This window comes from Schistosoma mansoni, assembly GCF_000237925.1.
Source record: "Schistosoma mansoni, WGS project CABG00000000 data, chromosome W unplaced supercontig 0115, strain Puerto Rico, whole genome shotgun sequence".
Taxonomy (NCBI): Eukaryota; Metazoa; Platyhelminthes; class Trematoda; order Strigeidida; family Schistosomatidae; genus Schistosoma; species Schistosoma mansoni.
In genome coordinates, this window is record NW_017386021.1 from 928,181 (window position 1) to 942,621 (window position 14,441).

At 34.5% G+C, this 14,441-nt stretch overlaps 1 protein-coding gene across 1 annotated transcript in view; it reads right to left on the bottom strand.

The window, feature by feature from the left end:
• The window catches only part of Smp_137580 (helicase, putative), a gene marked incomplete at both ends in the record, with an annotated part of 47,172 nt that overhangs the window by 2,759 nt on the left and 29,972 nt on the right, over positions 1-14,441 (bottom strand). The window contains 2 exons of the mRNA XM_018791008.1: positions 6,285-6,579; positions 13,420-13,821. Coding sequence (XP_018645798.1) covers positions 6,285-6,579; positions 13,420-13,821 — 697 coding nt within the window. The remainder of the gene's footprint in view (positions 1-6,284; positions 6,580-13,419; positions 13,822-14,441) is intronic.

Here is a 14,441-nt window from a genome sequence, read left to right on the forward strand (position 1 = left end):
ATTTATTGTTCAAAGCACAGTTATGGATGTCACTATTTGTCTACTTACCCGGTGGTCCCAGGATATACGAGCAATGCTTCGAAGACACCTATGATCGAATACTAGCAGCCTACAAATATCCTCTACTCTTACTAGCCATGTTTCGCTGCCATAAAGTAGGACGGAACGAACTGCTTCATAGTAAACCCGTCCTTTTTTTGGTAGACGGACATCTCGCCTACGTCATAAATGACGCAAGTTGGCGAAAGCTAGACGAGCCTTCTGTATCCGTGCTGAGATTTCGTCACACACCACACCCCAACAAGGCTGATGAGACTCTCAAGATAAGTGAAGCGGTTAACACGCTCAACTATTTCACTCCCTATCATTAGTTCAGATGCCGATGCAGCCCAATGCTGAAGTAACATTTTGCACTTCGAGGGAGAGAATCGCATCCCGAACATGCCTGCATAGTTGCTTATAGTGGTCAGAAGACTGCATTTTTTCAGCGTCTTCACCAAAGAAAACTATGTCGTCGGCGTATTCTAAGTCAACAAGTGAGCCTCCCGGTAGAAGTTCAACTCCTGGAAATTTAGATGATGAAAGTATTATTTCTATTAGCACGTCAGCGACAAAGGTAAACATGAATGGGGGAGAGTGGACTGCCCTGACGAACACCACTTGAGGTAATCAATTCTGATGACAGTTCGCCATAGGCTCTAACTCGACCAGTTGTGTTCGAGTAGAGAGCCCTTATGAGGTTATTGTACTTCTTTGGTACTCCTTTCAGTGACAAACACTGCCACCTCATGGCAATTCACTAACCAGAATACTGATTCGATCTACCTCGTGCTTACTATTTACTCTATGATTTAAAATCTCATATTTGCTCAGTTACAGGGCTGACCAGTACTAATAATTTTGAGCCGATATCTAGTTCATTAGTGGTCCGTAATTCGCAATCTTCTCTCCAACGGCTGCCCCGAGTCCATAAGTCATTGACTACCTTCTACTATATTTATAGCTTAAATAGACGTGGTTTATATAGACACACCTAACTGCTTACTTACGCGTGTTACCCTTCGTGGAGGAGCATAGGCTGCACACCAGTATTCTCCATCTAATCCTGTCCTGAGCAATCCTATCCAGTTGTTATTCATCCTTTTCATATCTGTTTCTATTTCCCGGCGTAATGTGTTCTTCGGCCTTCCTCTTTTCCGCTTCCCTTCCGGATTCCGAATTAGGGCTTGCTTCGTGGTGCAGTTTGGTGATTTCCTTAATGTATGTCCGATCCACTTCCAAAGTCGAAGAAGTTTCCATAATGTTCTCTTGTCCACACTGTCAAACGTCTCCTCATAGTCGATGAAGTTGATGTATAGCGACGAATTCCACTCAATTGATTGTTCCGCAATGATCCATAGTGTCGCAATGTAATCTGTGCAAGACCGATCCTTACGGAATTCAACCTGTTAATCTCGAAGTCGGGCGTCTACTGTGTCTTTCATCCGGTTGAGCAATATCGTTGGAAACTTTTCCTGGTACTGACAACAAACTGGTGCCTCTGTAATTCTCACAATTGCTCAGATCTCCTTTGGTATATTGATGAGGTGTCCTTCTCTCCAGTACGTTGGCATTTGTTCCTCCCCCAAATCTTGAATAGAAAGTGAAGCATTTTTGCTGTTTCTTCAATGTCTGACTTCAGTGCTTCAGCTGGCATATTGTCAGGTCCTGTTGCTTTCCCATTCTTGATTTCTTCGATCGTTGGTGGAGTGACATCTATAGGAAGGTATGTGTGTGCTGCTTCGATATCCGGTGGATTCAGTGGAGATGGTCTATTCAGCAGTTCCTCGAAGAATTCTACCCACCTCCTGCTGTTCTTGAATCTCGATGCCCGTATCGCCTTCTTTGTCCTTAACGGGTCTCTTCGGTTTACTATATCTTCCATCTAGTTTTTTTTGTTGTATTATATAGTTGTTTCATATTCCCTTCTCTTGCATCTTTTTCCGCTGTCGTTGCTAGTTCTTCCATGTATTTCTGCTTGTTGGCTTTAATACTCTTCTTCACTTGCCTGTCTGCTTCTGCGTACTCTGATTGTGCCTTGACCTCTTCTACTCGTGTTCGACTGTTGTTAATTGCTGTCTTCTTGTTCTTCCTTTTTTGAATCACGTACAGGGTTCCCATAAAGATCCATTCCTTATGATGATGTTTCTCGGGACCCAGAACCTCCTGACATTTTGAAGTTATTGCTTCTTTGATTCCTTTCCAGTTGTCCTCTATCGTAGTTTCTTCTTTCAGTAGATCCTGTAGAGCTTGGAACCTGTTGTTGACAGTTATCTTAAATTGGTTGAGTTTGTTAGTATCTTGAAGGAAAGCTGTATTGAACCTTTGTAATGCTGTTTGTTTAGTTGTCCAGTGTTTTGTTAGCTCCAGTTTCATCCTGGTCACAAACAGGTGGTGGTCAGCTCCTCTTCTGGCTCTCACATCTTCCACTGTCCTCCGGAATTTTTTGTCTATACAAATATGATCTATCTGGTTCTCTGTGGTGTGGTCCGGCGAGATCCATCTAGCTTTGTGTATGAGTTTGTGTGGAAATATTGTGCCGCTTATAACCAATTTGTTGAATGCACATAGATTTTCAAATCTCTCCCCATTTTCATATCTCTCTTCCAGTCCATGTCGTCCCATGATATCTTCATATCCAGTGTTATCCATTTCGACTTAAGCATTTAGATCTCCCATCAGGATGGTGAGGTCCTTTCTTGAGAATTTCCTGATAATTCTGGATCCGTGAGATTCCCATCCTACAAGTGCATTTCGTGCTTCTATGAACAGCATTATAGCAACTCCCTGAGTGTGTGGAGCATTTTCCTCTTCACGACCAGAGGTACAGCAGCATTTCTCCCGTATCTAGCCTTTGTTGTCCAGCTTGTGTTCAATGGGTTTCGGTGATCCCAAGTACTGCCAATTTGTATTTCCTCATTTCCATTGCTATTTAACTGGTCTTCCCGGTCTCCTACATTGTTCGGACGTTTGATGCACCTATAAAAATTGTTTCTCTGGTTGCGAGAAGGAGCATCGACCTCGTGACTTTCGAAAAATCTCGGCTTTCATCATGAGGCGTCATAATTCTTCATTCAACTTCCAGGGTAGTGTTTAAATGATTTGAATTATTTTTTCTAGTTAGCGTTTTTGAACGAGTTATTTTTCTACTGGGTGGGGTCGCTAACCTCATGCCCAGCCCTCCTCCTTTACCTAGGCTTGGGACCGGCAGTAACTCTAGAAGAGCTACAGGTGGAGACACCTGACTGCACCACACTACAAAATGAAAAATAACAATTATGGATAAACAAGCCAAAAGTGGTTATGAATAGCGGAAACCGTAAGTGATGGACTAACCAAGAATGAGGAATATAAAGTCGTACGACATTGGTTTATGGGTACATAGACATAGTAGTCTAGTTACTTAAAAATCATGTAATAAGGCTGTAATATAATATTTATCCATATATTGATCCTGAGTTACTATTCCTTTAATCTTCGTTCTGATATATCACAGTTTATTTGTTTTACCGCAATTAAATTAACAACTTATCTTAGTAGTACTGTAGTGAATGAGAACACAGGTGAGAACAACCGATTATACTTCGCACAAAATTACAGTTACTTGATAAAATAGAAAAAACATACTCTAATACTTCATTTGCAAAATGTTCATTAATTGTCTCAGACTTCATTGTTCCTGACTCACGATATATACTACTTATATCGATGTAAGTAACCCACACCATAATACAACAACAACAACTAATAGTAATAGTGTGTGGAAACAAACAATCAAAATAACAGAAATACCCGGAGAGGGGGTCAATGTTAACCGTTTTGACATATTTCCATGAGTACATTCCTTTGTGTTTGCTTTGTTAAACAAAATCGCATCCTATTCGGTAAAGTATCCAGAAATACGGGAACTAGAATATCCAAATTTCCATCCAATTCAAAACTCTTTTAGTATTTAAAATAATTAACCAACCTATTAAATATACACAAACATTTATTACATTTAATGAATTGGAGGACGTTAAACGCACCGAGTTGTCTTACTTAAAATAATAACCGTAATGAAACGAACCAATAAGCACTTCTGAAGTGCTGAAGTAGTTGTATTCACTACACAGACTACGATAGATATGAGACATAAGTACTCCCCATTCATATGCAGTTTGTTTGTAGAAATCCATTCAATTCGAAGATAACATTCATCAAGAGTGAAACGTGGCAGTTTGAAACTGACATCATACTGGTATTTTAAATCTCTGTTTATCTTGAAGGCAAGTGTTTTTAAGAGAGATAAAGACTGAGACAGAAGAAAGACAGTAACATGAAAATTAGAAAAATAATAATTCTCTTGAAATACATTGGCTGATAAATTGTAGACATCTATGGATTAAATTCAGCGGAAATTAAGTCTTTCAGTGTACAGAAATTTAAACGACGAATTGACAACCCCTAATACCTGAAGAAAAATCAAAGCCAATATAAATTTAGGTGTGAATATTAATATCTCTTTTCTGCTAAATCAATATACTATCCTTAAAAACAATTGAGCGTAAGGAAAATTATCAGAAAATTAGGTTGCACTCAGATGTTTCATCTGTCAAAAATTAGTACATTTCTTGACAAAAAAAATCTTAGGTTACGCCTTTAGAAATTGGAGACCATCTTTAACTTTATTTACTTATTTGTTAAAAACTTAAATAAAAATATTGTGATAAAAACTATTTCGATAATGTAATGAGAAGACGAAGTTTATCATAATTATGTGATATGTATTTGCGCAATACATTTCGAACAATCTGATCACACATATACTTGTTAAGACATTTTTATATGAAAATTAAAAGGTCAACTAGACAGATAAACGGTAAGCCATAACAAAGAAGGAAAATAAAGTATACAAAAACAATGTGATGACCACTTTGGATAATAAATCAGCATTACCAGTGTAGGTTAAGAGTAAGAACAAATTGTTTTTGAACACATAAAGGGGGTTTCAATTTCCGTATAGCCAAGGCTTCAATAAACCTTAGTATACGTCCTTGAAGGCTTTTGTACAACACTACAAGAGCTGACTTGATGTCAACCTTATGACCAGTTTCAACCAAATGTTTCCAATGTTTAAATAAGATCACAGGATTTTTGATTGAATTAAATACTTAAAGGATATGAATGTAAAAACAAAGACAATGTGGTCTTTTGATGTGAACACTTTATTTACAAATGTACTTCTTAGGAAAACTATTGATATTATATGTGACTTTATTCCATGTAATAACCTTCAATTGCCATTTCCTGTTGAAACTTTTAAAGATTTATTATTATTATTATTATTGTGCACATTCCAAGGTGAGCACTTTCGACAAATTGATGGCGTAGCTATGGGTAGATATACTGATCAGTAGGAGAGAAGATGGTTCCATCCAACGTTCTATATATAGAAAGCCGACATAGACGGGGCAATATCTTAATTTCCCTAGTCACTACCCAATTCATTACAAACGTGGTTTAATAAAGGGCTTATTCAATAGAATCAATCGTATTTGTATTAGAGATACGATTGAAGTAGAAACGAAGCTCTTAACTGGTACGTTAATGAATAATGGTTATTCATTAAAGTTCATAAACCGCTGGAAGGGTTGAGATACGATTAGACCTACGACGCTTCTGGCACCCAAAAAGCGAGTTTTTATTACTTTACCATTTAGGAGTGACTCAAATAGTCTCATGTTGAAACGGAGACTGAAATTAGCCATAAACAGGACAGTTTATGCAGCTCAATTTGTCATCATTGAAAAGACAAGGTCGATGTTTCACCAAAAACCAAAACAGCACATAAGCGATTGTGTTACATCCGATTGTGTATATCAACTTACATGTATGTGCGGAAACACGTACATAGGGAGGAGCGATAGTGATCTGCAATTGAGGGTGGCGGAACACATACCTTAATGGCTGCAGAACCAAATAAATTCCAATGGTCAAGTAAGATCACAGGATAGACAAACATCTTCCTCCATTGCGAAACATTTAGTTGAAACAGGTCATAAAGTTGACATCAAGTCAGCTCTTGTAGTGTCTAATAATATTTTTGTAATATCCCAATGAGTAGAAAAATTAGATTTTCTGACGTCACGTGACTCAGTGTAAGCCACTTCTTCAGAGAATAAATAACCAAATTAAAATTAATCCAATCGCCACAAAACCCCTTCAATCAAACCATGATTCTTTAGGCATTGCAAATATCTCACCTTTAAAACTAAGGCAATAGCTTTGTGTTGCCGAGTCAATGAATCCAAGTTTTTTCAGAACACTCAAACGTCCTGTATATTCATTAGAAAGTTGTAATTGATAATTGGCTAAATTATTTTCGATACTGTTAATAGCAAGTTTCCGTCGAACTGTTTGATGAACAAGGTTTAAATGTTGTAGTAAATTCGGACATTTCAAAAGATTTGTTGGATCGAATGCTGTTATCGTGTCTTTTGAAAGAGGAATTGTTAATTGCTCATTAAGCGTGGAATATTCATCAAATAAGTAAATATCCTAATAATCGAACAAAACATAAGTTGAATCATATGAAAAAAAAATAAGATAGCTTATTTAATATTGTACAAATCATTACTTGGAAACAAGTAGAATAAATCTTACAACAACAAACATCAAGAAACCTGACTTCCATAAGCAAAACTATTGCAAAGACATAAAGTGTCAGCGAGATGAACAAAAGATTAAAAATATGAAAACGAAAGAATCTGTAATGTTTTTAAGCAATCGCAAACCCATTAAGGTTTATAACCATTTATACTCGGCTACGTAGACATGGAGAAGGTATATATATACACCACACTTTAATTAGTTAAGATTAAGGCAAAGAAAACTATTTATTGAGACCTAAACAATAAAATACCAATTTATTCCATAATGTTCACCAGAACCCCTTTTAACCCATCACTTTTGATATAATAAAGCGTAGTTTAGTCATGGTATTTATAAAAGTCCATAACTGAAACCAGAAAAACATTCTAGGAGTTAAACGATGTAATTTTTTGATTTTCAAACATAATACATTATAAACAACTAACTACAGACAATCTTGCAACGTCATGTTATCACTAATGTAATTATGTTACTATGGTTCTATAAATGTAAGATAGAAATTGAATCAAGAATTCCATAAACTGACTTATGGATACAATAAGCATACGGCTAACTTTCTTTCGATACACATTAGCCACATAAATATGCATCACATCACAACTGAAAACAATGAATCATAATTTTGCTACTGAATTTCTTTTTCAAGTAGTCAAAATTTATTGATCTCAGTTTCGCGTCTTTGGATGATGTTAAAATACGATTAATACCAATTCTGAACACGTTACAGCTAAAAACAAAATGAGTGGATACTTATTTAGTTTGGCGCTTGCTACAAGGCCTGAGGTCTAATTTGTACCACTATTGTGAACATGGATGCACATTGGTGAAGAGCTATTTACAATGATTCATAATAATAAACGATCTGCCAGGCCATTTCCTAGTTTTCAGTAATTTTCTCCCTAGTCATTCCGTAAAGTAATACAATTCGATAATCAATTGGGAAAAGATAAGATGATATTAGTAAATAACAAGTGACATGATGATGAAGTTAATTTATTGCAGCAAAAGTTGATAAACATCTCCGGAGAAGAACTCAACTAAAGGATGCTAATTAAAATAATCAAAAAGTCAAATGTATTATATTGATCACTTTTTATCAGTAATTGATGATTACGCAGTCTTAGATGCAGATCTTTAAATGCTCACTTGTGTTGTACAAACATAATTATATTTCATTTAAAAAAAACTCAGATTGCGCATTTGTCGCAGATTGTTCATTGATTCATTAAAAATGTTTCAATTAAGGAACTCTGAATTGCAAGCGAAAAATTTCACAAACAATGAATTCAGTAAAGTACAGTTACAATAAATCATGCTACGGCGACTACGTCTATTAGCGTTTCCAGATAACACAGTAAAATGTACTATTTATAAGAAATTTTGATACATTCAAATGTTGACAAGGTACACGTCTACTCTATACCCATCCTTTAGATAATATTGTACGTTGATTTTCAAACTTTTCCAAAATCCTAGAGTATTGTTTGTTATATATCAGAAATAACCGTTAAGGTATTAGGGTTTTCGGTTGACCTATGGTAACTTCTATTTACAAATGATAAGTGGTTCTCCTAATACCACACTATGAATAAAAAGTCGAATAGACTGGACGCATTAACCACACCAATAATTCAATGTTAATAATTCACATGGTAATACGATATAGAGAAGATGAAATTTTCAGGATAACTTTATAGTCCGAACAGGGGTCAGAAACTTAATAGGAACAATCCGTATTAGGGCAGTAACATACAATGACCTGTAGACCACATACCAATGATTAGCAAACTGAAATTGAAAAACAGTTAGTCAGGTATCACTGAATGTTACTAAATAAATGTTGTGGTAGGACAATATTACTGAGGTTGTTTTGTGAAAAAAAAGAACTAATGTGTAATAACAAATATTTAGGAACCTGAACTATCGTTTTGTTGTCATTTCTCTTATTACGACCGAGCCTACTTTTATTGTTTAGAAGTCTGGGACACCACTTCACTCGACAAGTTCCCAAATCAGAACACTTTTGAACAGGAAGGTAATTATGCTCCAGATAAAAAGATTGGATGGAAGTAGGGATCACAATAACAGAAACGTTGGCATATTTATGGTTTTTACATAAGATTCTCGAGTCTTTTCCAAGTATCCACTAATGTTGATTGGATAAGAAATAGCCGATCAGCGTGCCCCAACATAATCCTGCCCGGAACGTACTTTAATCCAATCTATGTCCTACTGACACCTTATCAAGTAACCATTGGTGTTTACCAATAAACTTTATTTTGTTTGAACGAATTTCGCTCATTCATATAACAAAATAATTCATTTAGTGAAAACAAATCAGTCTATCACATGATGATGACAATGATTTTCAATTTAAATAGTATATTTTTCAGCAAAATATATGAAGAATGTGTGATGATCATAGATCACTTATCATATGCTGATCTTCGTTGGACCCCTATTGACAACCAGAAAGCATTGTATAAATGTTTTGCCATATTATGAAACTTCTCATTATTGTGTATATTCAGTGTTTCTCGGATTTTGGTGGTAGTTTAATGAATATCAGTAAACATAAAAAATAAATTTAAGGAATTTCTTAACAAAGATATTTGAGCTCTTCAATATCACACTACAACTGTCAGTTTATAGACGAAACGGAAAGCAATTAAAACTGTGCATCAATGACGGAAATCTGTATGAGACATAATTTTATACAGAAAAAGGAAAAGCTGATATGAACAAAATTGAAAAGCATGGAATAATACCGATGATGAGGATTTTAATGGAAATAATTCAGTTAATTAATTAAAGAATCTGAATCATTTTGATGATAGATTTCCGACTATATTATCGTAAATTAAGGTATAAAATTATCGATTGTTTAACTCCAATAGAGTCAAACCTACGAACAATAACCATGTTTATTATTACTGTCACTACTATTATTACTGTTATTATCATTATTATTATTATTATTATTATTAGCTTTGATCAATATTATACTTTTGGTACAATATAGAATTCTCAGCAAAGAGTATTTCAACAAGTTTCCTTTTCTTATTTCTGGATCGATCCTTGCGATAAATATTGAGTGGTCGCCAGGTAGAAGTCAGCAGTCCAGGAATCGACGACTAAATAATGTATATTCTTTTCGCTGCATACTGCCAGCAACCACGATGTCTCTGATTGGGCTATTTTTGCAACTTGTACAGCGGAAGGGTGTAGACGTCTTATAAACGCACATTATTAGGTTTCGCAATTAATAAACATAATGTGTTAGAACAAGCACTAACAAATGACTTGTTGAAATATCCACATTGCAGAAACAGGTGTCCCAGATGTTCAAGATGGCCGCCAATTACGAATGTTTGACTATTTTATCTATGCTGAGATACGATTTGTGGGAAACTGACAACGTCCTTATACACTTTAGTACATCGGCTGGAGGAAATGAGGGAGAGGCAATACAAAATTTTCATACACCTGTCGTTCAGATCACTATGATTTCATCCTACTTTTAATATTGTTTGGATAAATTTATCTGAACCTCATAATTACATTTAAACTGTAGCAAACTGTGTACAACATTTTTCCTGCGATTATCTATGTCTGTCATGATTATCTTATAAACCAAAAAAACATGAAAAATATATCTTTTTCTACCCGTCGGGTGGTATGTGTGTGTGTTGTTGGTTGGCTGGTTAAGTTTAAGACGAGTCATGTGTTTGTATATAAGTAGGCGGCTAACATATCATCTCAAACACAAAAGATAAGTAGAAATTTGTAAACAGGACGCGCTATTGTAGGAAGCAGTTCAAGGTCTCAGACTATATGCCTTTTTCTGGGCTGTTAGAACTATTGTCTCTAAACATGATTTGTGTGCATCATAACTCACATAGATGATTAGGCCTTCTTACTCAATTGTCTTTTTGTTCTAACGGAGGACAAAGTATACTGTTTAAAGTGTTGGTATACTCGAACTGAACCGAGCAAAAAACCAACATATATACCGTACTTTGAAAAAGCAGAGCTTAGTGACTCTGTACATGTTGTCCAAACGATAGGAAATCAAATAGTGTTTGTGTTTGAACTAGAATATGGACATTCCAAGTTTAAGTAGTTTTAACATAATGACAATAAGCCACACAAGTGACAAATATGGACCCAACAATAAATGAAAATTCCTGCATACACTTGTATATATATATATATATATATATATATATATATATATATATATATATATATATATATATATATATATATATATATATATATATATAACTCTCATAGCTGTTTGTGTGCTTTATTTAACTGTGTGCACTTACGCCCACATGAATAACAAATCGATGATGCGAATATGAATTGGATATGGATGTTAGAAAATTGTAAAACAAAACTAATCACGCACATAATTGTCTGGAGCTAAACGAAACATTGTTTAAGCTATCAAAACCACCGAAATAAAAATGTCCCAAATTTAGATTAAGCCGACTCAAATAATTGGTGAGACCTTTGAACATTTTAACAATCGAACATGTATTAAAATATCTCGGTACTACCGTAGTTACAGTAGGACAATAACTTGAGTTTTTAAATTCCATTTGCGGCAAACAGACACCAAAAGATCTCCAGATTAGTTGTGTTACAAAGCAAACCTGATAGGAAATATACGTCAGTTTGTAGCGCATATCTTTTTTAATGTTCAACATGGGTGCAACATTAAGGATTCCGTCATTCACATGCCGCATAGTTTTCAATAAGCATTTCATTTAAAGATCTAAATTCCACTTTGTTTTTTTTTCAACAGATAAGCCGGGATGAACTAAAGTGTGTCGTATTCAAAGAAGACGCATAGACAGGACAATATTTTCGGGAATATATTTAATGGAGAATGCCGAGTATGTTTTTTTTTATTCTAAAGAAAGGCATATTTCTAACATTTAAAACTTATTCAAAGTGAAATTCACTAAAATCCCAGGCGCTTTTGAAACATCCGTCTAAATATGCTATCCCCTAGTTCTTTTAAATAGACGCACGGGATAACGTGAGGTTTGTAGAAATGTTATTATGAGCTTGTTTAAACATTATGGTTTCAAAGAAGAAATATTTTAAACAAGGTGTCAAAGTGATTTTCATTTCAAATGCTTTAAAAGCATGTGCACTGCAACCATAATAAAAATACTTTCTAGAAATATTTGACAAACCTAGTATTTCATCAATCTAGTTAAAGAAAAACATTTGAAAGTATTTCACGGAATGTCAGTAACGAAGTGAATTATATCTCCTAGCTCTTGGTGACGCAATAACATTCAAATACTAATATGATACAAAATGATTTCTCATGATATTTAACGTTTCTTACTTGTGAATGGATTTGTTATCTTCCATTTTTATAAGAAGTTGTTCAGTAGTACAGTAATGATAAAATTGAATAGTTAGAGGAATCATACATAGTATCAATTCACTGAAATCTCTAATCTTTTTTTTCTAAATTAAGTGTTGGTGAGGTTTCCTCTTCTCTGTAACACTAATGTAACTCAATAGTTCACTAAGAGGTGTGGTCTTGACAATAAAGGATATTGCTCACGTGCGATTGAATCTGTTCACATTCAGTTTGGTTAAGCCCTTTTGTTAACTTATTTAACGGACAGTAATTCGTACAATAACAACTTACCTATACCATTGTACCTTTACTATTGCTATGCTTATGTGAATGTGCATGCCTGAATATTGCTTACTGCCTACGCATATATTCATTCTGCTAGCCATAGTATTGGTCGCTTAGTCGGTTCGATGATCATTCATTTCACTATGCGTAAATATGTACATTTTAATCCTGTCGGCTCACTCGCTTGATCGCTCGCTTTTCAACGCTACTCTTTCATGGTTGCTTAATGTACCTGTAATTTTGGCAACCTGTAGGTGGCGCAATAATAAACTTACTCAACACTTCTGATTAATAAACCGTTGGGGCGTTATCTAGTGACGGTTATCAGGACGAACTGTATATGAAATTTAAGGACTATTGTTATAACAGTCCGTTTCCTTGTATACGTGAATAGGACATTAATTTACCTTAGACGAATATCTACACTAGATTCTTTCCCAGTGTCTACTCTAAAGGACTTCAACACAACTCAGATCAAGGATACGTGGTTAGCCTGACAAGAACGTAAATATATTTCCACACCAAACCGATACAATCCAACAACAAATGGACAATCAACAATAATAATAGTAAGGACAGGAGAATATATAACTCATCTTACATCTGTCAGATTACCTACAAGTCTGACTAAGCAAAACAGCCAAACATTATCATTCTCGCCGTCACATCAATTATATTGAATACCGACCACAACAAAACATACGTTATTTAAAACAGATGAGTATTCGATATCAGTGGAACCTAGAAGGCATGTTTTACTTTATTTAGAAATCTTCATCTAGATGTACCTTAATGACCGCGTTGACATTCATATTTAGAGTCGAATATAGTACCTTTTAAATTCTAATGAGAAATCCACTGAGTTGCATAATATTTTTAATAAATGGTCTAATTGTTCTATTGTTACTGTTCAGGATTGATTAAAATTCGGTTAAGAATATTAACGATGGAATTCAAATTCTTACTACTGAGATTAGTAAATCATATAGATTAATTCTTACTTCCGAAACATTGAAGAAAAAGACCAAAAATTTAAAAAATAGGTCATTCACCTCTTCATCCATTACAAGGTTTAAATACTTTTTAAAATCCATTTGTTTTGGTGCATTTCTTAGAGTAGTATAGTAAACTGCAGATGTTAATGATGACTCTTGTGGTACTATTGAATTTACACAATTAAAAAGTGCCAAATTAATAACTTGTAAATGAATATCAAACCGATGGTCATCGCCATTGACAGGTAATAATTTAGGATCATCTTTTCGACTAATATTAATTTGTTTAATGCTTTGTAATAGAAGTTCTAAAATACTCGAATGTGATTTCGAATTATTGTCATCAATAAAATTGCATTTCATATCTTGAAAGGTAACAATTTGATCACAGATTCTCACAAGCGAATCACTTAATGAGACTGATTGACGTGTTAAACGTGAATATCCATCGTCTAATGACTAAATGAATAGAAATGCAAATATGAAGTAATTATAATAAAAATAACAATAATAAAAATAATGTCTACATTTGATGTAATACGACACTGCTTTATTTCAAATAAAAACTACAATTTAAAAGGGTAGCCACACTGTGCAAAATGGTGTTAAGTCTAAATTTTCTTTAAAACAAATCTATACAGTATCGTTTGCAATTAGAACTGATCAGGGTCTATTTTCCCAATAGCCTTTATTTTATTACTTCATTTCACGTTTTTGGATTAATATAGTAAGATTACATTACTTTAAAAGCATGAAAATTTGGGTCAGTATACAATTGCGAATATTATGTTCCCACTGGATGAACAAATTGATACATTATGTCAACCAAACATCAGCCAAACAATAGGCTCATGATATTGGCCGACATTTGGCTTTCTATTCTCATAAATGAGACATGGACTATTGAACATGTGGCTTCAATCTCTAAGGGATATATATATATATATATATCGTAATTCGATTTAGCCAATAAAGCTGCATTCCCACTCTCTATGTCCTCACTTCAATAGCCAGTTGAGCTGGTGTATCAGTGTTGAAATCGGACACTGAACTACACTATAAAGATTACATAATACTTA